At 38.9% G+C, this 24,166-nt stretch overlaps 1 protein-coding gene across 2 annotated transcripts in view; it reads left to right on the top strand.

Moving 5' to 3' along the window:
* Positions 1-24,166, top strand: part of LOC137058722 (inactive N-acetylated-alpha-linked acidic dipeptidase-like protein 2) — a 436,678-nt gene that overhangs the window by 208,167 nt on the left and 204,345 nt on the right. For both annotated transcript variants that reach the window (XM_067432113.1, XM_067432114.1), the window contains exon 5: positions 7,379-7,517. In XM_067432113.1, coding sequence (XP_067288214.1) covers positions 7,379-7,517 — 139 coding nt within the window. The remainder of the gene's footprint in view (positions 1-7,378; positions 7,518-24,166) is intronic.

Below are 24,166 nucleotides of genomic sequence, written 5' to 3' on the forward strand. Positions count from 1 at the left end.
TTACAGTCAGTTTTATACAAACGCGCATACCAATGGTGTATGTACCTTTAGAGACCTTTAGGTCCCTAAATTTACAAATCTTGAACGTCAAGCCAACTGTATGCCAGTCATATCAGATGCACTATATGGTTCTGCTGTGTTTGTTTTAAACTATTTTCAATGCTGAAATAGAACAAAAACATTCAACCGTATGCTGAATGAATCTCCTGCGTACATCACACGTTCATCTTTGCTTTGAGTGAAGATTTTAGTGAGTGAGAACAAAACTCATCTGAAGGCATCTGATTATTAGACATTGCATTCATAAACTCAATAGAAACACGTGTGATATGTTATCAGGCGCAACGTGATTATAACAGATGGCTTTTGAGAAGCCTATAATAAGTAGGTGACTAGCAACAGTGACTAGTGTGAGTGTCAAGCTGATTATTATTCCTTATTACACGGCTCTGTGAAATACTTGATTCTGATTGGTCAATCGCACATTCCAGTGGTATGTTATTTCCAGATAACACCCGCTCATACGGGTACTACCAGTTATCTTGACCGGTACTACTTCTATGCTTAACGCTGGCACCATCTTGTGGCTTAAACAGCCGTGGGTTACAATGGAAGACTTCAAGGCAGGTTTCCTTTATAACGTTTTTAATATAGATATGTTTCTTACACAAACGCATCAATTCGAAACAGAAGGCGCTATTAACCCATCGGAGTCGTGTGGAGCACATTATTTGACGGACAGCTGCATTTTTTAGGGGCTTCAAACACAATTACAACTACTGCTGGGATTAACGTTAGCCTGGACTTTTTAAATATAACTCTGATTGTATTTGTCTGAAAGAAAAATGTCATATACACCTATGATAACTTGAGGGTGAGTAAATCATAGGCTTGGTTTAATTTTTGGGTGAACTAACCCTTTCAGCAGTCACTTTCAACATTTAGCAAGGGCATACGGCAAATCTTCAGCAATAGATAAAAGCTTAAAGCAGGCTGGAACTGTTTTTCTTCGCAGAAGCTTTGCGCAGGCTAAGAGCTAATAAAATATTTAATCTCAAGACAATCTCAAGATCACTCTGTCGGGGTTTATCCTTACTAATTAAGGATAAATTAAGTATTAGGGATACTGTTTTTCTTCGTGGAAGCTTTGCATAAGAGCTAATAAAATATTTAATCTCAAGACAATATTTTGTGTCTAATTTATTTGAGACTAGTAGCCGTGTAATAAGCGGGATAATGTACACCCAGCTGGTTGTTATGCAGAATAAACCCCTTCAGAGTGATGCAAGACCCCTCAGCTTCGTGTCGGGGTCCTGATCACTCTGTCGGGGTTTATTCTGCGATAACAACCGGCTGGGTGTACATTATCCCTTACTTAAATGTCACCCTAGTCGTGTCTGAATGTGTTCGTTCGTCTTTGGCTCAAGCTTCACGTTATTATTTCCCAGACATAGTTTTGGTATTGAGGTCAATGTCCACTTGCCTTGAGTTCGCAAATCTTCGCAGATTTGACGTTTTTCCCCCTATTACAGCGACTTTCTTCTGGCATGTTCTGCTGCAGACAGGGTGACCAGAGCATTTTCGATTCATTTTCCCTCAGGAGTTTTGTAAAAGCCAAAATATGGCCAAACCTCAGATTTTGTTCTTTTAGAAGGCTGGAAAATCTCCCGGTGCTGTCACTGCCTTCTGTCATTTCTTCTCATTCAGAAAACAGCGTTGTGTCACGTGCTGCGCGCGCCTGCACCAGACTGGACAGGATTTACCGCAAGTTTTCAAAATCGTGATAATCACTGATGGTTTTAATGATAATTACATTTTAAACGATATTACTAACCGTCAGGGCATTTTATTGTGAAACCGGTAATCGTTTCATTTCTAATAACGTCTTAAATTAACTTAGAGTTGTGAGAAAATTAGATGTGCCTCAGATCTGCGTCATGTCTAGAGGTGTTAGTCAGGCCAGAAGGGAGTTCTCACCCTGTGGTCTGCAAGGTTATTATAGTTTTGCTTTTTGAAATTAGTTTTTATTTTAGTATCGTTTTCAATTTTGCACCAAATTTCAGTTCAGTTTTAGTTAGTTTTACAAATGGTTTTGCTAGTTTTAGTTTAGTTTTTATTTTTCAAATACATTTCTATTTAGTTTTTATTTATTTAGTTTCAGTTTTAGTTTTAGTTTTAGTAATTATAGTTTAGCAGAGTTACCATAATGAAGTGTAGAGACCATATCAAGGTTTTTAATTTCAGCTAAGTTTAATGTTTGCACAGATTAGAGTTTAATCTTACTTCCTTAAGTGAAATAACTTAATAAAAGAGCATTATTGTTTAAACCCAGGAAGGTCTTACAAAACATGCATAAAGTTGGGTCTTCACCTTTGAGCAAAAAAGCTTGAGTCGACCTATACAAACAACGATCTGGAGATTAAAAATGAAATAAATTATATTTTGATATTAAAAAATTATATTTGATATTTTTGACATAGGCTAATACTCAGAGGATCTATCTTAAAGAACAAAATAAATGCAACGTAAAATATAAGAGTAAAAATTATAAATTCCAGACAAACTCATTCATAACAAAGATGTAATATTGTTAAACAATTAAAAGCTTATTTTAATTTCTTCAGTAGTACAATGTAGGCTAGCAGTGTAAGACCACAGCTAAAGTCATCTGAATACAGCCAACACACACTGTTGTGCTGTGTGTGTGTGTGTGTGTGTGTGTGTGTGTGTGTGTGTGTGTGTGTGTGTGTGTGTGTGTGTGTGTGTGTGTGTGTGTGTGTGTGTGTGTGTGTGTGTGTGTGTGTGTGTGTGTGTGTGTGTTTGTTTGTTGTGCTATAATTATAAAGGGGACTAATGTTCCCATTTATCTAGTAAAATATTATGATAACTTTATTATTATTTATAAGCCTTTTTAACTAGTGAGGACCAGTCAAATGACCTCAATAGTTAAAAAGGCTTATAAACGGCCAAAAGTTTTTATTTAAATCTATTGTTTTGCACGTTCTTGGGATGGGTAGGTTTAGGGATAGGGATTGGGTTAGGGGATATAAAATATCATTAACATGATATAAAATCAATGGAAGTCCACGCAATGTCCTCACTTATATAGTGAAACAAACGTGTGTGTGTGTGTGTGTCCTGGTATTCCCTACTTTGTGGGGAAATGTCTCCACACAGATAATAATATTATTAGTAGTAAATGATTATGATAACACCTTTGAGCCTGTCAATATTATGCAAACATGAAATCTCAAACGCACAGTAGGCTAGTACTTGCTACTAACGTTAGTTGCTGACTTTTGCGCCTGCGTCTCTCGTCGCGTAAGACACGGCATTCTAAAACAGTGAGCTTAAGTTAAAAGAAGTTCAACGTGCATCTCATTACCTTGTGTTATTTCCCATTTCACTGCCACGGATGCATTGATTCTTTGTGAACTGCCGTTTAGGACCAGCGATGTGTTGCCTGTCTGCACGCGTCCGTCACAGGACAGCGGTTAATCTCCTCCTCAGATCACTTCACGCGCAGTACCGCAATATACAGACACTCCCTCAACCGCCACAGTCAGATTTTCCACCACATTAAAGAGAGCTTATTAATAACGAAAACGAATACTTATTTTTGCTAATTATTATTTTATTTCAGTTCGTTTACGAAAATAACCTTGGTGGTCTGTGTGGGTCCTAACACCCCAGTATAGAGATGGGGACACTATACTGTCAGAGAGCACCGTTGTTTAGATAAGACGTTAAACCGAGGTCCTGACTCTCTGTGGTCATTAAAAATCCCATGGCACTTCTCCTAAAAGAGTAGAGGGTTCCATTCATTATGCCAAGCTAAGCTAGCGGTGACCCTGCTAAACTAAACCAATGCATGGACTGAGACAAAAATGCATTTGCCCACATATCTAAATGTAGGAAAGATGTTGAATTAGCCCTATTTCTAAAAACGGTGTATCCCTTTAAGATTGTGGTAAAGAGTTACATTCATCTTCATTTTATATGAGCAAATGAAATGAAAATTTGAAAATGATTTGCTGTTGATCTACTCACCTTCAGGCCATCTGAGATGTTTGTGCCTTTTCTTCTTCTTCAGTTAAATAGTAAAGAAGATGTTTTACTGAAACTGTGATCCTTCATATAATGCAAGTCAATGGCTATACAGGCGAAACAGATTAATACCTGTAGCTCCTGACATTGAGGTCGTATGAAGCGAAACCATTGGGCTGCTCAAGAAACTGAACGTCATGTACAACATTGTTTTCTACCTGTAATCCACAGCCTCAGATATCACATTCATGAAGGCCTGAAGCATGAGTTTCATAATGTCATACTGTGGGAGCAAACTTGCACGTGAGCTGACGCTGTGTTTGTTTACAACAGAGAGGAAGGACGCGCGTGTTGTACCGGTAATCAAAACCGCGCTTATCTCATTCGGGGAGACTGACTTTTCACAGATTCCCAACGTTTGAGCTCCCTCACATACGTCGTTATGCGACAGGAAGCTCAAGCTTCAGACTGTTGTAAATAATGTTCAGTTTCTTGTTCGGTTTTGTTTTGGCTCTATAAAAAAAAAAAAAATTCCTCAATGTGATTGTGGACATGGACTTGCATTATACAAATCACCAAATCGGTTTCAGCTAAAAATCTTATTTACTGTTCAACAGAAGTATGTAAAAAAGCCACCTACATTTTGGATGGCCTGAGGGCGAGTAAATAAATGTTCCTTAGCATTAATAGGCATAATCGTTTGTTACATGAGATTTTAGTATCTCTGAGAATTTGTTTGGGTAGTAATTAGTGATCCGTTGTAATTACAGGTTTGGGAAATGCAATAATAGAACAAGTGAACATGAACGGATTTAAATTCGGTGAATTTAATAATGGCAACCCTACAAAAGGTAATTAAAAAAATAAGTAGCTGGAAGATTATTGGCTAATTTCCTCTTATCCTCTTTGAGACGCTGTGTGTATTGGAGACTGTAAGTAAATGTCAAGTGCTGTGTGTTTAGTTGTGCTCCTCTGTATTCCTGTGAAGGACAAGTTGTTGGCTCTTGTTGGCATTTAGCAAGAGGCATGATCCATGGCAGCGACATCAGCTGACGCTCCCAAGCAACCGAAATACATACAAGGTGTTGATTGCTATCTTTGAACAACTCCCGTATCGAACAGAAAAAGATTTCCAAGTCTATTACAAGCCTGTTTATCTTTATCTTGCATGGGGACCGGGTTCTGGCTGGCTTTTCATATGGATGTCAGGTGCTAGGGAGTTTCATTTGCACAACACCCAGTGGTGCATCTGCCTTCGCACCAAATGTGCCCGTCTGTTTGACACACAGTCTAACCGCTGACACGGCTGGCACGATCCGCATAAATGATGTGCCGCTGTGCATATGGTATACGCCTCCATTAGCGGTCGCAGTGAGATTGTCGACTAGATGTTCAAGGCAAACAGGGACCTTTGAACAGTGACTCAGATGATATAAATGTCTACTGCCATGTAAGGTGGCAACATCCTCATTCTTTACCCCTGAAGAAGTGTGCGGTTCAAATGTAGTCAAGTTGGGAACTATTTGCTCTAGATTGATTTTTATGTGGGTGTTTCTTTAACTATGGGCACATTTGGCCCTATGGACTTCTGGAAAATAAACGTTCTTTAAACACTTTTCAATCTCCCTAGTTTATTTCACTTGTTTTCTTACATTGGAAATGCAGGCATCATAGGAAACTTCTGTCCTTTTTCTGAAATATCATGAACATTTCTACCTTAATGTAATTTCCAGCACATCTTAAATGATATTTCATGTATAATGGCATGCTGTAATAGAAGTGAAAAGCTTTATCTATTAAAAACATAACTAGCATTTAATGTTTTTTGAAATGCACAATATAAAATAATATGGCATAATCAAGTCAGTGACTGAATTAAATGTGTAATGTGTGTATACACACACACACAAACACGTTTGTTTTTGTGACATATGGGGACATTCCATAGGCGGAATGGTTTTTATACCGTACAAACCGTATTTTCTTTCCCCTTACACTGCCCCTACCCCTAAACCTATCCATCACAGGAAACATTCTGCATTTTTACTTACTAAAAAAAACTCATTCTGTATGATTTATAAGGATTTTGAAAAGTGAGGACATGGCCAGTGTCCTCATAAGTCACCCTCTCCTTGTAATACCTATGTCATACCTATGTCATTATACACATTTGTGTCTGATATGCCCCCCCCCCCTCCCCCCCCCCCACACACACACAAAGAATACAACGCATGTGACGCCGATCAGGCATAACATTATGACCATCCAATTCTAAATGCTTGCTTTTATTCATGCGTCCTTGAAATGGAAAGCAAATTTGTGAGTGACAGTTGAGTACATTGAGTTCAAATCAGTCGTCACTTACATTTATTCATTTAGCCGAATATTCCATAACACACATATATATTGTCAATTAAATACACTGACCTTATATTGTGTTGGTCCCCCTTTTGCTGCCAAAACAGCCCTGACCCGTCGAGGCATGGACTCCACTAGACCCCTTAAGGTGTGCTGTGGTATCTGGCACCAATATGTTAGCAGCAGTTCCTTTAAGTCATGTAATTTGCGAGGTGGCCTCCATGGAGCGGACTTGTTTGTTCAGCACATCCCACAGATGCTCGATTGGATTGAGTTTGGATTGCGGATACATGGTCTGCCGATGCAGCAGCTAGTTTTCTTGCATGCAGAAGCATGAATATATTAGCTTGTGTTGTGTATTTCTTGTGTCTCCTGCTTTGCTGGGGGGTTATTTCATGTGTGGTATGTGCAGTACCATGTCTTTGAATGTACTGGCCGTATAAAGTCTCTTTACTCGCTCTGCAGCAACAGCATAGCAGATCTGTTCCGCCAAGACCAAATACATTAACATTGCTAAAAAAACATAGTGTTATATTATGGTTTTAAAAAGATATATTTGTATTCCTCATTCCTGTCCAGTTGAGTTGGTGTGATAGGTAGGCCTACTGTGATTTGGTTTATTTGGCAGAGATGTTGGAAGCTCTAGTGAGATGAGCTGCCCAGTGCTCCCAGCTGTTACGCCAAACACACTCACATTGACTGAGATGGCACAGGGAGAATCATGAATTACTCGTGCTATTGTGATATTGTCCACCCACACCAGGGGCCAAAAGGAACTAATAAACTCAAGAGATTTTGACTCACTGAAGCTCACAAATGATCTGCGTTGCACACTTTTTCTAAGAGGAGCACAGTACCATGTTATATTCACATCATGTGGGGTCCAAAGGACTACAACCACTAGTGAAATTGCTTATATATGTAAGCATTTCCTTACATATCTTGTATTTTGAGTTTGCTTTTCTCTCCACAGCTCTCTCTACTGGCGGAGGTGGGGTTTGGTGGCTCTCTTCTCTATGTCGATCCCTGTGATGCTCCATTTGGGAATAAGACCTTTGGGGTAACTCTGAACCCAGGTGGGAACCCGTTTTCTCGAGACAACCCCAGAAGCGGTAAGTGTCTGCCACAGTATCTTGTGACAATGACTTTTTTAACATGCTCTCACACAGAAAGTAATCAGTGAGTGGAATGACAAGTGGAGAGAAATGGGTTTTTGTATTGCATCACTTTGCTTGACAGTGAAGCCATTAACTCGTCCAGAGTAGTTATGAAGAAACTCTTAAATCAATAAGTATCCTTTTTTTTTTCACAGTAATCTTCATTCAATAATAATAATAATAAAATAAATCTCATATCTTTACTTTTCATGTGGTCCAGCTTTACTTTCAAGGCAAATACTTTTAATTATGCTGATAATTTTCACAAGAAGAAAGAAATCACATCAGGCAACAGAGTGAGCAAAAGATAATTACTGCTTTTGGACGTCTATGATGCCTGTACACTTGGACTACCTCGACGCTAATTAAAAATGTTTCATTTCAGATTTTTTTTCTCTTTCAAATGATGAAAAAATTGCCATAACTAGTTTTATGAAATTTAGAATAACTATTCATCTTAAAACTAAAATGTTGACAATGTACCTGCAAGTCTAAAAGCAACAATGTGTGCTGTCCATTGTGCTGAAAGTTAACTGTGCGTGCAGCTGTGCTGTTGCCTGGATGCCAGCCGAACACAGCCCAGCTCACAACATTTGAGATCGGGCAATTCGGTCTGGATTTGATCCATAGAGGAGTAATTACGCCTGAACAGAAACTGTTCGGACCAATCAAATTGTCAGGGCGTGCTTCAGACGATGATGGACAGATGATAAACAGTAACGAAATCATCCACGTCATCAAAGGCGCTTGGTTGAATTTGTTCCAATCCTAAACAGAGAACTTATTCGTATATGCATTCACCTTCACTATTTCTCTCAGAAATGACGATCATGTTGGTAAGTACTCTGTGTATCCTTAAAAAAATGTTTTACCTCACCGGCATAGATCATTTATTCCAGCGATCGTGCCGAAAGGGTTGTCAAGTTTTTACAGCAAAACCTGCCAACTACTAGACCAAAACAAGCCCAATAGCATGTAAGGGGGTACTCCGGGAAAAAAAAGGGTGTTTGGGGGGGTAAAATGTAAGTTATTTTGGCAAGGTTATCTACTAAAATTTGCATTCCTGGGTCTATATATCACACAATTGAGGTCGCTTCACTTCAACCAGCGGACATGGAAAACAACGCTCGGGAAAACCGCAGACTTGGCAACACAGTGCAGTTGAGTTCTGTTGACATTTGACAACTAACGTTAAGCGTCGCTCCATTGCTCTGATTGGTTGTAGGTCTATCCAATTGAGGTCTTTTCAGGTTCGGTTGAAACACGCCCCATAATCACAGCCCAATGGAGCAGTTTCAGACTCATATTCTGACTAGAGTTGAGTATGACCACGTCAGGCTAGCTGTGCTGCTGTCAATGGTGCTGAAATCAAAAGTCCTGCAGTTTATAGAAGTTTAATGTGTTTCAGTAATTAAGCATTCACTGATGAATGTAGCATCAAGCCAGTGTAAATAGTATAGTGACCGCTGTCCACGGTGCTGAAAGTAAACTGTGTGTGCGCAGCTGTCCGTGGTACTGGAAGTAAAACTACTGTATTTAAGAGTGCTGCCCATGACAGAAGACCTCAGTGCAGCCCTGGCTGACCCTGGCTCTCTGCAGCGCAGGATCACTGGGACGTGTCATTACTGGAGTGATAGCATGGGCTTACAGCAGGCCGCAGAGTCAGGGCACAACGGGGCCTGCAAACAGATGTCTTAGCAGATGTTTCGTGCCTGTTCTTTCTTCAGCAAAGCCCTTTTGTCAGAGAACTCTGCAGGAAGCTAGAACCTGGTGAAGTTGCTGGACACTGTGAAATAAATTATTCAGCTGGACTATTGTCCTTGCAATTATTTAGTTTGGCAATGAGAGAATATATGCAATGTGCTCCGGTGAACCAATACACAGAACAGCAGAGGTCAGACTGTTGTTATTTTTATGCTGTCATTATAATCCATAACATAAGTTCACATTTTGCTTTTGTGCGTCTGTTTGTGTGCATGGTATACATATATGCTGCAGTGCACCAGTGCATATTTTAGTGCACTATGATCAGTGGCTGCAGATGTGAATCCATGACATTGTTACATAAATTTCATCATAGAGAGGTGCGATAGATGATTATCCACATAAACTCCATGGACCCTGTACAGGGTCCGAAATGACATTGTCATGTATATACTTTCAATTTTAAATGTCTGTGGAGGAGCTCTGATGTCATATGTGGTACCATTTGAAAGCTTAGAGTCTCTTCTTTCTGGAAATATGCATCGCTTTGGCATTTGTTTAACACAATGTAATGTATTTACACTAAATTGACCCTGGTGCCATTTCCGCCTGGATTTGGCCTACCCAAATTGAAAAGCCTCCCATACACACATACAGTGGTCTAGGTTCAAAATGTTGGTGTCATTTGTCATCATGGTGACCCAAACTGTTAGCAGGTTCCTAGAGCACACAGGGCCTGAGTTATACACTTTCAAAAATGAATTTATTTAAAAATATATATATAAAAAAGTGCCTACTTTTTGGGGGGTTATTACAGCTTAGACAACATATACTTACATGTTTATGACTTTTAGCAGTGTTTTATGTAACTTCAAAGGGTTTCCTGTAAAATGATACCACATTTTTGAACTTAGACCACTGTATGTGTGTATGGGAGGCTTTTCAATTTGGGTAGGACAAATCCAGGCGGAAATCCCAAAAAATGGTCTTGGAGTTTAAGTAGTTATAATATTTGCTGTGATATTGCTTTCTTGGTTTTTCCAATATGAAGTTATTATGAATAATGATTATTCAAACAACCTATTGGTAAACATGTATCGATCAGACCTAGTTGATTATAAGTGTGGTAAAAATGATGTTTGTAAGAGCTCATCTTTGCTTTGTTGAGGCTTAATTATCCGCTGTACAGTACAGTAATAGCTGTCTTGTTAGCATTTTAATTTGAAATCTCTTTGCTGTACTGGCACACTAAGCAAAGGCCTTTGATTACATATTCTTACTTAGTCCCCGGCTAGATACAATTATTGTAGCTCCATTGAGATAAATATTTACTGTGGAAAGAATCAGCTACTGTACATCTGCAAAAATGAGCAAAGCCAGACATTTTAAGTGATGATAACTTAATTCATAGTTTTGATTTTTTATGAATACCTTTTTTTCATTTTTTCATTTCCCATTCTGATACACTGTAATTTGTTGAAGGAATATTCTCAGTTCAGTACAATTTAAGCTCATTTTTAATATTGATAACCACAAAAAATGATTTCAACTTGACCCTCCATAAAAATAAAGACAAACATCTGGGTTACAGTGAGACGCATACAGTAAAAGTGAATGGGCCAATCCTTAAACGTTAAAATACTCACTGTTTAAAATGTATAGCGATAAGACACAACCAATATTTTTGTTAACATGTAACATTATTGTAAAAAATAAATAAAATAAAAATAAAAAACGTACTAATGGGCTGCACGTTTATGACAAAAATCATAAGTCAAATATTCCCTTAAAAATGGTAATTGCGATTTATTAAATGTATCACATTTTACACTAAATGATTGTTTGAATAGCTTTATACCATTTTTTTTCAAGTGGAACTCAACGATATCTGAAGCACGTGTCTGTACACACAATCCATGATTGGCCAGACACATCACAGAGACCGTAAATAAAAACCTGAATTGCTTGCCATTAGCTTCTTTGTCTTCAGAAGCCATATGTTTGTTGAGCTTGTGTCTGTGAAAAACAACTAAATTGTAAAAATTGACATGAGTTAACACAGGTGTTCCCCTTTCTCTCACTCTGTATCCTGACTTTAAGTACCGAATTCATCCGATCCAAATTAGAGTCCTGTTCATAAAATGAAGTATAAATAAATGCAAGATGTGTGCTTCCATGCCTTTGCTTTCTTACTAGGGATGACGCTCACAATATGTGCAACAAGCAAACACTTCAAGAGTGATCTGCGTATAAAAATGTCCTCATGTGTACAGTACATGTACTATCAGGAGTTTTAATTTAAGCTCTGCTCCTGTTGACTTTCCTTCCCGAGGGAAGAAAGTCATGCGGAACAAAAATACTGTGTGGCTCGGATCTCACGTTTGCCAAGGCAGCCAAAGAATAAGGCCGGGGGAAACGCTGAGCAGACGGTAGTTTCTATTTCTCTCTCTCCTCCAACTACACATGGATTATGGATGTGTTTGCAAGTGATAATCTCATGATTCTTTTACATGTGCATTTGAATGTAATCTATATAAACTCTTTCCCCGCCAGCGTTTTAAAAGAAAGTTGCCAACCCCCACCAGGGATTTTGATTGTTTTCACAAAAATGTAATAGCCCATAGAATATTTTATTTTATGAATATCTGAGCATCAAAAGAAAGACCCACTTCTTAAAAAAAAAAAAAAAAACATAATGCTTACACAGTCCTGTAGCTCACCCTGGGTCCACATTTCATTCACTAACATTAGATAGTTTTGATTTATCTAATGTTTAATGTTGATGATCGCGTTATTTAGCATATGCATCTGTTTAAGTATGATTGCTTGTTTTACTGCATCTTCACGTGTGTTTTAATCATGAGATTCAGTACTCATTCAGAAGATGTGTAATAGTAAAAGAAAAAAATTAGATGGTTATATAAGTTAAACTGTCTGCTATTATGACATATTCAGCTTATATCACACAAACCATTTTTCACCTGCCTGGCTGCATTTCATTTTGAGGAATTAAATGGTGAAATAGTCATTTAGCTTTGAGAAGTTGAGATATTTAAGGGCACCGAACGAGCAAATTCTAGCAACAATGAAAAAAGGGATCTCCTCGCCAGATGCAGCGTCGCAACTTATGCCAAATGTCTCTCAGTGAGTTATGAATACTGTAACAAGTGGTAACAGTATTCAGTTTGCTTTACTTCCACCTCGTCTCCAATGTATGACAATGACGGAAGTGTGTACAAAGGTTATTTTTCGAACAAGAGCTGTGCTCTCTAATGCCGAAAGGGGCTATAGAGAATTTAGGCCTCCCAGAGAGAGGCAGGGTTCTACAGTCTGTATTTTATTGCACTCAAAAAGGACAGAGGATTTGTCAAATTTTAGGTCTACTTTTTGGACATACAGATTGAAGATGCTAACCATCAAGCTAATTGTGCCACAATTCAATTAATGGATTGATTTGTGACTATGGATCTGAAAAATGCTAATTTCACAACAAATTTCTCAGGTTCATTTTCTGGGGTTAACTGTGCCAGTATCGAGTACTTTCTATCTCTTCTCATGCAAGTACAGGATGTCCCTCTGGCTCCTCTGCAACTCTATGTATTAAATATCGATAACTGGTTGATAGCAATCCAGTAAAAAGAACTAGCGGCACATCATTGAAATCACTCACACACAATGTTTGGGACTCAGGTTAAACCCCTAGAAGAGTGTGCTTTCTTCATAACAGAGGAACACTTTTCTATGGGTAGTGTGGGATTGGATCACAATGCAGGTACATCTGTCTTCTGCATGTTTCGGTTCCATTCTAACCATGGTAAAAGAAGCACCAGGTTAAAGGGTTAGTTCTTCCAAAAATGAAATTTATGTCAATAACGACTCACCCTAATGGCGTTCCAGACCCGTAAAACCTCTGTTCATCTTCAGAACACAGTTTAAGATATTTTACATTTAGTCAGAGAGCATATGCAAGTGAATGCACACTATACTGTCCATGTCCAGAAAGGGAAGAAAAAAAACATCATCATAGTAGTCCATATGTGACATCAGTTAGTTCATCAGTTAGGTAGAATCTCTTGAAGCATCGAAAATACATTTTTGTCCAAAAATAACAAATGCAACAAACTTTATTCAGCATCGTCTTCTCTTCCAGGTTTGATTTCCGGGATTGCGTGTCAAACTGAGAAAACTGCTGAAATCACGTGACATTGGCAATCTGAATCATGAATTAATACGCTGATTCATAACTGTTCAAATCTTTATTTGAGGATTGAAAACAAACAGGGAAAAGGAGACAATGCTGAATAAAGGCTTCTTTGTTATTTCTGGGCCAAAATGTATTTTCGATGCTTCAAGAGATTCTAATTAGCTAACTGATGTCACATATGGACTACTTTGATGATGTTTTTATTCCCTTTCTGGACATGGACAGTATAGTGTGCATACACTTGCATACGCTCTCGGACTAAATATAAAATATGTTAAACTGTGTCATTAATGATATGAATTTCATTTTTGGGTGAACTAACCCTTTAAGGCAGAAGCCCTCAGTTCTGCAACATTAGAGACTGTTATGGCATCTAATGGCATCTGCAGCCAGCATTAACTGGATCTGCTACATATGAAACCTTTCCAGTTCTGGCTCAAGAGGTTTTCACCCTCTGCATCATTCTGTCAGAGTCAAATGGGTCACGTGCCACGGGCTACATGCTCTACAGCTCTGGAAGATGCCATTATTCCTCTAAAGAGGCCTGGTACTAGGCCTAGTAACTGTCGCAAGTCTCTCACAGACACCTCATTGGCCGTGGTGCGGTTCTTGATAGTCTCCCAGCCTGTGGGTTTTGGGGTGACACTCATTCCGTATGGCACATATGTTGTCTTGAGATGAGAGCAGTGTTTCTAGAGCTGAAACACTTCCTTTCTTTACATTCTTCATGGACAACACTACAGTAGTTTCTTACATCAATCAACAGATTCTACTCTGGGCAGAAAACAAATGTCTATCTCTGAGAGGGTGTTTACATTGAGAGGGCATGCAAACTTTCCGGGCTGAGGCCCTGGAAATGGCAACTCCATCTACAAGTAGTAGGGTCCATATGGTGGAGGTACGGCTGAACGGAAGTGGTCTTGCTTGCTTCCGAGAAGATGACCCACTGTTTGGATGCCTAAGTACAGACATTGCAGAGGTTGCTTCTTTACATCTTTCCTCCTATAGCGTTGCTCCCGGGAGTTCTAGCTAGGGTTCGCCAGGACCGAGTCCACCTTCTCCTAGTGGCTCTGTTCTGGCCAGCCCAAATATGGTTGTTGCACTTTATAAATCTCCTTATCGGTATTTCAATGGAGAGTCCAGTCCGTTCAGCCCTTTATGCTCCTGGCATTTTAAAAACATGGCGCTCCCATTGAAAGCATTTGGGAAAAATACGGCAGCCTCGTGAAAATACCTAAAGGTTCATGTGGCCGCCATTTCAGCTATCCACAGGCCTTTAGATGGAGCTTGTTCAGACATCTTCTGGTGTATGGGCTATTGTGGGGTGTCAGACAGCTGAGGCCTATCTACCGGTCGCAAGTTCCTTCTTGGAATTATTAGCAGAAGCCTCATTCGAGCCCTTGGAGTTGGTCTCTAAAAATGCTGACTTAAAGTGGCTGTCTTGCTAGCATTTAAACGGTGATTTAAATTATACATCGAAAGCAATCTGTTGTGGAAAAAATAAAGCATAAAGCAATCTGTTGTGGAAAAAATAAAGCATAATAAGCATTGTGGTGAGGCTGGACTTGAAAAACACAAGCAGAGTGTCTTTATAACATTTAATTTTGATAAGGAGGTCAATTCAGACATGCAGATTGTGCAGTCAGGAAAAAAAGGTTGGAAGCCTCACACTTGTTCTTTTATACTAATTTCTGTGGGTGAGGGTTTCTTAGTTAATTACTCAAAAACAATTCCTTGGTTAATGTTATCTGCAACCGGGACACCGTGAACACAAGGTTTCCGAGAACCTTTTCAAGGCTACAGACAACGAACACGCGTTTTATAGAGAACAGTACTAAAGGTTTTTAAATTATAACTTGTTAACTATAGAAAACTAGAATTCCCCTTATAAAGGCTTGATATAAAAATAAAAATAAACGCTGGTAACACTTTAGTATGGCAAACACATATTCACATACACTAACTACGACTTTTGCCTCAATAAACTCCTAATTTACTGCTTATTAATAGTATATATATAATATTAATAGTTTGTAAGGTAGTTTTTGTAGCATTTAAGTTTAGGTATTGGGTAGGATTAAGGGATTTAGAATAAGGTCATGCAGAATAAGGCATTAATATGTGCTTTATAAGTACTAATAAACAGCTAATATCCTAGTAATAGGCATGCTAATAAGAAACTAGTTTAATAACTGAATCTTAAAATAAAGTGTTACCAAAATGCCTTATATGGCTTGATATAGTTCTCAGTGGTGTACGTTTGCATCATCAAAGCAGCAGCTGTTTACCCGGTTGCTTAGTAACGACAGCGAGCATGAAGGCGGCAAAATGCATAGCGTTGCTCCCGTCACTTTTATATATTTGTTTTTGAACCATTGGTTTTGTTACCAGAGCTTCAGTACGTAATGACACTTGCGTCTATTTGCCGTGAATGTACGGCAAATGCTCCAAAGAACGCCAAAGACGAGCAGAAATTAGATCTACAGCTCTCTGCTTGCAGTATGTCAGTGACGCTTGTCAGGTAAATGAGTGAAACATTTTTATTAAATCATACGTCATCAATAGCGGTTCACTTCTGCGATTTAGTACAATTGCGTTCATATCAGCAACGAACCGTACCAGACTTCACATGAACCGAACCCCAGACCACCTTTTTAAGTGGACTTGGGTATAGTTTGGAAGACTGCGTTCACATCATCCAAACAAACTGAACTCTGATGTCAATCGAACCCGGTTTGCACACCAAAAGTGCAAGTGTGAAAGCACCATTTAACCCGGGTATGTCACAACCTGCTTTCTGGATTTACCCCCCTGACAATGAACAGAGAAAACACTAGATAACAAGAGGCTGACAAGGGACAGGGGAGGGTAATTTCTCACTTTTGAAACAAACAAAGGTAACTATGTCAAAAAACACAGGTGCCAAGGAAACAAAGGCAAACAGGAACTGAACACAAGTAGTGAAACAGCAGAACAATAGTTCTTCAACACAAAAGAAAGAAAAATGAGACAGGAATTGTAACAAAATGTTGCCTCTGCAAATAACTGTTGAAGCTGAAGTACTAAAATTACTACAACTAAAACTGATATACAACATGTACAATAAAAAAAAAAAAAATGTAATAACAAAAGACACTTAATAAAATTACTACGCAGATTTTTAAGAAAACAAATGACAAAAAATGGTGCCAATGCTGTTAAATGAGCTTTACTTATTTTGAACTAAAACAATTAAATGTTTTAGTTCAAAATGTCTTTTAAAAACAATTAAAAGTACTAAAATTACTACAACTAAAATAAAACAAATACAGCTAAATAGACTTTTTTTTAAAGAGAAAATAGGACGGAACTAAAATATTTTGTGCAAATTAACATGATGCCATAAATGCTGTCAAATGAGCTTTATTTGTGCTTACTTTATGTTCTGTCTTGCTTTTCCCCCCATTATTTTGCAGTCTGAGGCAAGTTTCTCTTTTTTTCTGATGTCAGGAACCCTGTCACGAGATCCTCTGTGCTATTGCCTACTCACTGCACCTGGCTCAGTGAATTGTAGCGACGGCCTTGGTCACAACATAAACTAAACTATGTGCACCTGTGTTTAGATGTCAAGATTCATTCCAGGGTCTTGTTTGCTTATGACTTGCGAGTGAAATAACGTGATGCCTTTAAGGTTCAAATGGAAACATCCGTCTCTAATAGCAAAAGAGGAGGCCAACCGCATTGATTGAATCAGAGGAAATGCTTTGTGTACTTAAATTGTGGCCTCTGGAGAACAAGTGTTGTGCAGTTTTATTGAGCCATGACTCCATCTTATTTATTTTGTTTATTTTGGATAAATTCTCCCGTCCTCCTGGTTGTGAAATGAGTCAATAAGTTCCTGGAGGACATAAAGGGAGCGTTGACATATAAAAGCATCACTTTCTTTATTAGCCTTCTGCTCTGCTCTGCTGGCTTGTTGCATTCTTTTTTTTTTTCTTTTTTTTTTTTTTGATTACGTAATTTTGTTAACCTTTAAAGCCGGGCACATATCCTATTTGAAATATGTGGACAACTTCAAATAATTTTTTACATGTTAATTTCAAGTTGCTGACAGGTGGTTTTATTCACATGGAACGAATTCTGTCCCCTGGGTTATTTAGAAACCTTGTTGAAGTGAAAAGAAGCCTTTGAATAGAAATGTAGTCATTTGCATATTTATTTAAATATGCCACTGCTATGGGACCCATGTAGGAGTCTTTAATGAACAAACGCTTACCACTGCTGTCAGGAAGAGAAACGTCCTCTGTGCAATGTCACTCAAAACCTTCACAATGTGTCCCTTCTCTCTCCTCGGTCTAGCTTCTCCTGTGGGTATATCTGTTTTACGCCCTTTTGCTTTCTCTTTATTTATTTTTACATGTTGTCATTACCCTTCGCTTCTTTTCATGCAGGAGTCACACCTACAGTATAAATAAATAAATAAATAAATAAATAAATAAATAAATACATACAAATATCAATAGATGTAAACAATGAACACTGTTCTACAAGGAAAGTCCCTAAATGAATGAATCAATGCTTTTGAACTAATTGCTTTGAGTGAATGATTCAATGGTAGCCTGACAAGCCAGACCCACATCAAGATGTTTGGTCTGGGGAACTCACCATAGACAGGGCTCAGTCCGAGGGGCGGGATAAACGGTTGTCTTTCAAACTCCCTCTGCACGCGATAGGATATAGCGGTACACCAACCGGAGCAACGACGGTGAAGGGGAGCTCGCTGACTGATTAAACATTCGCCGTATCTGGTCGGCTAAACTCCGAACACATCTTCCCTTTTTAAGAATGTCTTCAGTGCCGCACTTTGTTCTTTTCTCAGAGGAAAGCTTAACTCCAAGTCTTCCGGAGGCGCGGGCAGAGCTGATTCGAAAGACCGCCGCCCTTCGCCAGTTTCTGTGTTTACTAGAAGACTGTGTTACTAGAAGCACGAAAAAACGCACCTCGGCCGTCGTCATTATGGCCGCGCCCGCCGACTCTATAGCCTACCTACACGATGTGATTGGGCCGTCCAGATTCTGAGGAATACAGCTCAGATAGGAATTGAGAGTTGCTAGACCACACTTGCGGGCAAATTAAATTTGCTGCCGCTAGGGTGCGTCTAGATTTCTAGGCTAATTCAATGGCTCACTCCTAAAGACTTATGAGTCTCCACCTATTGGTATAATAATGTGACCTGCAGAAGAACTCAGTTAAAAGTCCCCAGCACTAATGCACATCTGACAGTCTGAGTGGTGCGTGGACATTTTAGAGTTAAAACAATGCATTTTATAGTAAATGTAATTATTTTTCTTTATTATTATTATTATTGAGCACTAAATCAGCAAATTAGAATGGTTACTGAAGAATCATGTGACACTGAAGACTGGAGTAAAGGCTGCTTTGCCAAATTACATTTTAAAATGCATTACAACAGAAATATTGTAAAATGCAATAATATTTCACCATACTGTTTTACTATATTTTTGATCAAATAAAAGCAGCCGTTTTAAGTATGCCTTTACATGCACATCAACTTTAATGACATCGCAATTATAATCCGTAGGGTTTAATATGGAGTTGGCCCACCCTTTGCAGCTATAACAGCTTCAACTCTTCTGGGAAGGCTTTACACAAGGTTTAGGAGTCTGTTTATGGACATTTTTGATCATTCTTCTGGAAGCTCATTTGTGAGATCAGGCACTGATGTTTGATGAGAAGGCCTGGCTTGCAGTCTCCACTCTAATTCATACCAAAGGTGTTCTATCAGGCCGAGGTCTGGACTCTGTGCAGGCCAATCAAGTTCCTCCACACCAAACTCACTCATCCGTGTCTTTATGGACCTTGCTTTGTGCACTGGTGAGCAGTCATGTTGGAACAGGAAGAGGCCATCCCCAAACTGTTCTCACAAAGTTGGGAGCATGAATTGTCCAAAATGTACTGGTATAGTGATGCATTAGGAGTTCCTTTCACTGGAACTAAGGTCCAACCCCTGAAAAACAACCCCACACCATAACCGGCACAATGCAGTCAGACAAGTACCGTTCTCTTCTCGCAACTGCCAAACCCAGACTCGTCCATCGGATTGCTAGTCAGAGAAGTTGCGGTCATAAAAGTTGCTTTAGATTGCACTTGGTGATTTAAGGCTTGGATCCAGCTGCTTGGCCATGGAAACCCCTTCCATGGAGCTCTATACGCACTATTCTTGAGCTAATCTAAAGGTCACAAGTTTGGAGGTCTGTAGCTATTGACTGCAGAAATTTGGCGACTTCTGTGCACTGTGTGCCTCAGCGTGTGATGACACCCCCTACTTTGAGTAGTCTACCACTTTGTGGCTCAGTTGCTGTAGTTCCCAATTGCTTCCACTTTGTTATAAAACCGCTAACAGTTCACCATAGGCATAGAATATTCAGTAGTGAGGAAATTTCATGCAAGCGAATGGACTTGGTGACAATGCACAGGTGGCAACCCCTCACGGTGCCACGCTTGAATTCACTGAGCTCCTGAGAGCGATCCATTCTTTCACAAATGTTTGTAGAAGCGTCTGCATGCCTAGGTGCATGATTTTATAAACCTGTGGCCATGGAAGTGACTGGAACACCTGAATTCAATGATTTGGAAGGGTGTCTCAATACTTTTGGCAATATAGTGTACTTTAATTTAATTTAAAACTATATATTGTAAACCCAAAGTTTTGAACAACAGCCTTTTTTTATTCTTACCAAGACTCTATTTACATCTGATTATACGTATACTGTACTTAATAGCTCTAGGTTAAAGACTCCTTAATTATGAATGCTTTCACCGGTGGTTTAGCTTACAAACCTTAACAAGCACAAATGCTTTGTGCATTTGTAAAAGGTGTTTGCAACTTTGTAAAAGTGTCAGAGATGAGTTTGGGCCATGAAAATATAGCTGATTTGTTGGCATATTTAGATTTTTCTAGTTCATGTTACAGTTGCTCAGTCTTTAACTTAACTCATAACATTTTTGATCATTTGCATCCATTAGTACGATCCTATTAGGTACTTTTTTGCATCCGTGCAGAAAGACACCAAGCATCACAACAGAATAAGAATAAAGCGCTGCAACGTATGATTACATTTGAAGAACTTTTTTGTATAGTAATTATACTTCAAGCGGTGGTTCGTTTACTTGATGAGTAGCTTGATTACTTGGGCTCGAGGCGCTTTTTAAGGCACCCTTCATTAAAGGAATGCTTTACTGCAGTCACGCCCTTTCCCGCATCTTGGAGTTGATCCTCATGTGTTCTCTTTCCTTTCTACCCCTAAAACCAATGAGCATTTGGAATGCACTCAGGCTGAAAATTGCCTTTTCTACCATCGCTATCATTTGATTGGTATTCCAGCTAATAGACATGCAAATAAAACAGAGGGCGCATCGCACTCCAGACAGAAATGTGGCACTTGGTCAATAACATTATGGAAATGTTGCTTCTACTTCTTCAGTTCTTTGTGTGAGCGTGATAGCGCTGTTGCCAAAGTGCACAAGGGCCTTAAGTTGAGGAAATTACTCTGCCGTCTACATTTTCTCAATAGCGGCACTTCTGTCCATTTGGCATGATTAATATGTCAGTCTCATGTTGAACGGCACGTCCTGCCGTCATTGCCGATGAAATGCATTTTTTAGTAGACTTTTAATATGTATTTCTCTTCCTCGAGGTGGGAAAGCGGTAAAAATTACAAAATAGGTCACACTTTAGATTAGGGTCCAATTCTCGCTATTAACTATGACTTGTGCCTCAGGAGACTCCTCATTACTGCATATTAATAGTTAGTACGGAAGTTGTTAGGTTTAGGTATTTGGTAGGATTAAGGATGTAGAACATGCAGAATAAGGCACTAATATGTGCTTTATAAGTACTAATAAACAAACAATATCCTAGTAATATGCATGCTAATAAGCAGCTATTTAAAAGTTAGAATTGGACCCTAAACTAAAGTGTTACTGGAAGTTTTTATAAGGTTTCTACTGAAACAAAGGACTGTCACTCACAGATTTGGAAATTTGAGATTGACATTTTGGAAGTTTAGATGTGTTTTTGATGGAGGATAGATGGGCAGTAGCACTGCAGGCCATAAGCTTCTTGCCATCTCTTTCAGAAAGTCGGGGTTGCCCCCTGCCTGGGCCGGCTAGGACTGTCTTATCTCATCTGCAGAGGGTGAAAGGGCTGCTTAGTTTGTCCTGTTGCTCAGAGCCCTGCTGTTGAACACCGTGCCAGAAATGTGGCCCCTGTCAGATGGCTGTAGGTTTGCCCTTATTGCACAGAGAAAGGAACGTAATGATATATAAATAGCTGTATTTAGCACAGAAAACACGGGCACAGTTCACACACCCAGGGCTTAAAAGAAAGCCAGATCCTCTTGTGCTGCAGACTTGCTGTGGGGATACACAAGAAAATATTAGTAATGACAGAAAAATAACTGTCATTTTCTGTTTGGACTCGAAGAGTTCTTGTTTGCTAGCTCAAAAACGCACTTAGCACACCTCAAATTGAATAATTTGTCCTCATCTTTTGAAAACTGTTTTTAAAATAAAATTAAAATTTAATTAAAACATTCCTTTAGAAATACAGCATGACAAATATTATATTGTGTTTATCTGCGGTCTTAGTGTGTTTAAAAAAAATCATGCATAGGCCTACTTAGTGCTAAAACAACAGTTAAAGATTCAATAATGCACCTTACAAATGAGAAACATTGCAGTCAAGGCCCTAATATATTCACAGGAAAGTTCTTTTCTGTTCTTCGCTTGGAGGTAAAGCGATGTTCGAAATACATGACCTGCCCACACTGCTAAGAGCGAAGTTTAAATGAAATATGTAAATATGTGCTGCAGGCTTTCCTCTCCATAACAAAATAATCCCACAACAAAATTGAGAAAACAGCAAACATTTATTTTTTATTTTTTATAAAGCATGAGAAAAGCATCAGATCATAACAATGTTGGATATGTTTGCATGAGCTCTGCAATTCGGCACTCTAGTAAAGTAACGTCACATTTATTTATATAGCATTTATACAATAGATGGCTTCAAATCAAAAAGCTTTACCTCAATAAACATGAAAAACAGTGTCAGTGTCTCGTTTGATCGGAAGTACAGCTTCATTTTCTACTATAAAGCAGCTCTCCAGTGTGTTAATGTTTTCACTCGCCGATGTCTGACCTCAGGAATTGAAGGCGGAGTCTCCACACACATCTACCTAATATGCAATCTCCACAGACCAATGGTATTACAAAGGTGTTTACCAGCTAGAGCAAACTTTTGCAGAACGTGTGTTTTGGCAAGCTGTTTTGGACTACCAAGAGAAACTTTTTTCCAGGTTGACATCACCTTAAGTTTGTCATGAAAGTCAACAATGTTTGTAGTACACTGTGCCAGTGTGCCAGATATGTACACAAACTAGAGCAGTTAAATCAACGTTTGTTTGTTTATCAAAGTTGTCATACTTTATTATTGTATCGTAAGTTTAGATTTGTTAAGAGTTTGTGGGAGAAATGAGAGAAACAACTAAACAAAACAGATCAATAATAAAATAAGGGTTAATAATGTTATTACAGGGTAAAGGCACAATATGTACGATTTTTGGATTCAAATATCCAAAAACCACCAGAAAAAGGTTATATATTTTGTTGACTTATGTACTTACATTATCTTAAATGTTTTTAAGAATGTTTAAATCCAGAGAAATAAGAAATTTTAACCAGGATACCCGTGTTAACCTCGATTTACGGTTTTATTTTGTATAATCCATGGAAATACCAAAGATGCTTTAATATTTTATTTGTTTTATTAGACCAGTGACAACTCTTTGGATGCATTCATCAACAGAAAATGATTCATTGTTATATAACTCAACACACTTAGTCTTGTTGATATAAATTCATCTCGTTTTCTTGATTTACAGTGAGTTCCATGTTTTACCATGACTAATATTGATCTAGCTTACTATACGGCAGTGCAACAAGTGTGTCATAGTAGCCACCGAGCGAATGCACAGAGCAGCATTATGACATAACTTTCAACACACTCAAATGTATCTAATGTGATTAAACAGCCCTGCTTTACCCCACATACGCATGAGCAGAAGAAGCGGAAGCGGTCATCTGTAGCTTAATAAAAGCTCTGCAAAATCAAGACATCATCATGCTATGCCTTCGTTTTGAATAAGAGACCTCTAGCAGCGGAAAATGACATAGCGCTCTATTTTAACGATCTGAAACCTAAGTGTCAAAGCGCGAAGCGCAAGTAACTTTGTGGGCGGGTCTCGGCGCTGTTGCTATTTTCCCGGCGGGATAAATGGCTCTTGCGCCCGGCGCAAATCTAAAATGGGTTGGTCTGAAGTAGCTTCGTTATTCATAGGTGTGGTTTGGGCGTAACGTGAATAAACCAATCAGAGCGGCATCCAGCATTCCCTTTAAAAGCAGGTGCGCAAGTTCCATTATGGAACGCTATTATTATGGCGTATTTACCAGGCGCACGCCAGGAGCGGTTCACAGCCGAGGAGACTGATGATCTTGTATGAGCAGTGAAAGACAGAGAAGTTGTGTTGTATTGGGATGGGAGAAACCCACCCAAAATAGCGTCGGTGAAAGTTTTTCAGTCGATTTTTTTTCTCCTGGTTCTTGACGGACAAACCAATTTGTCAGATGTCCTTAT

The sequence above is a fragment of the Pseudorasbora parva genome, chromosome 22, assembly GCF_024679245.1.
Source record: "Pseudorasbora parva isolate DD20220531a chromosome 22, ASM2467924v1, whole genome shotgun sequence".
NCBI lineage: Eukaryota > Metazoa > Chordata > Actinopteri > Cypriniformes > Gobionidae > Pseudorasbora > Pseudorasbora parva.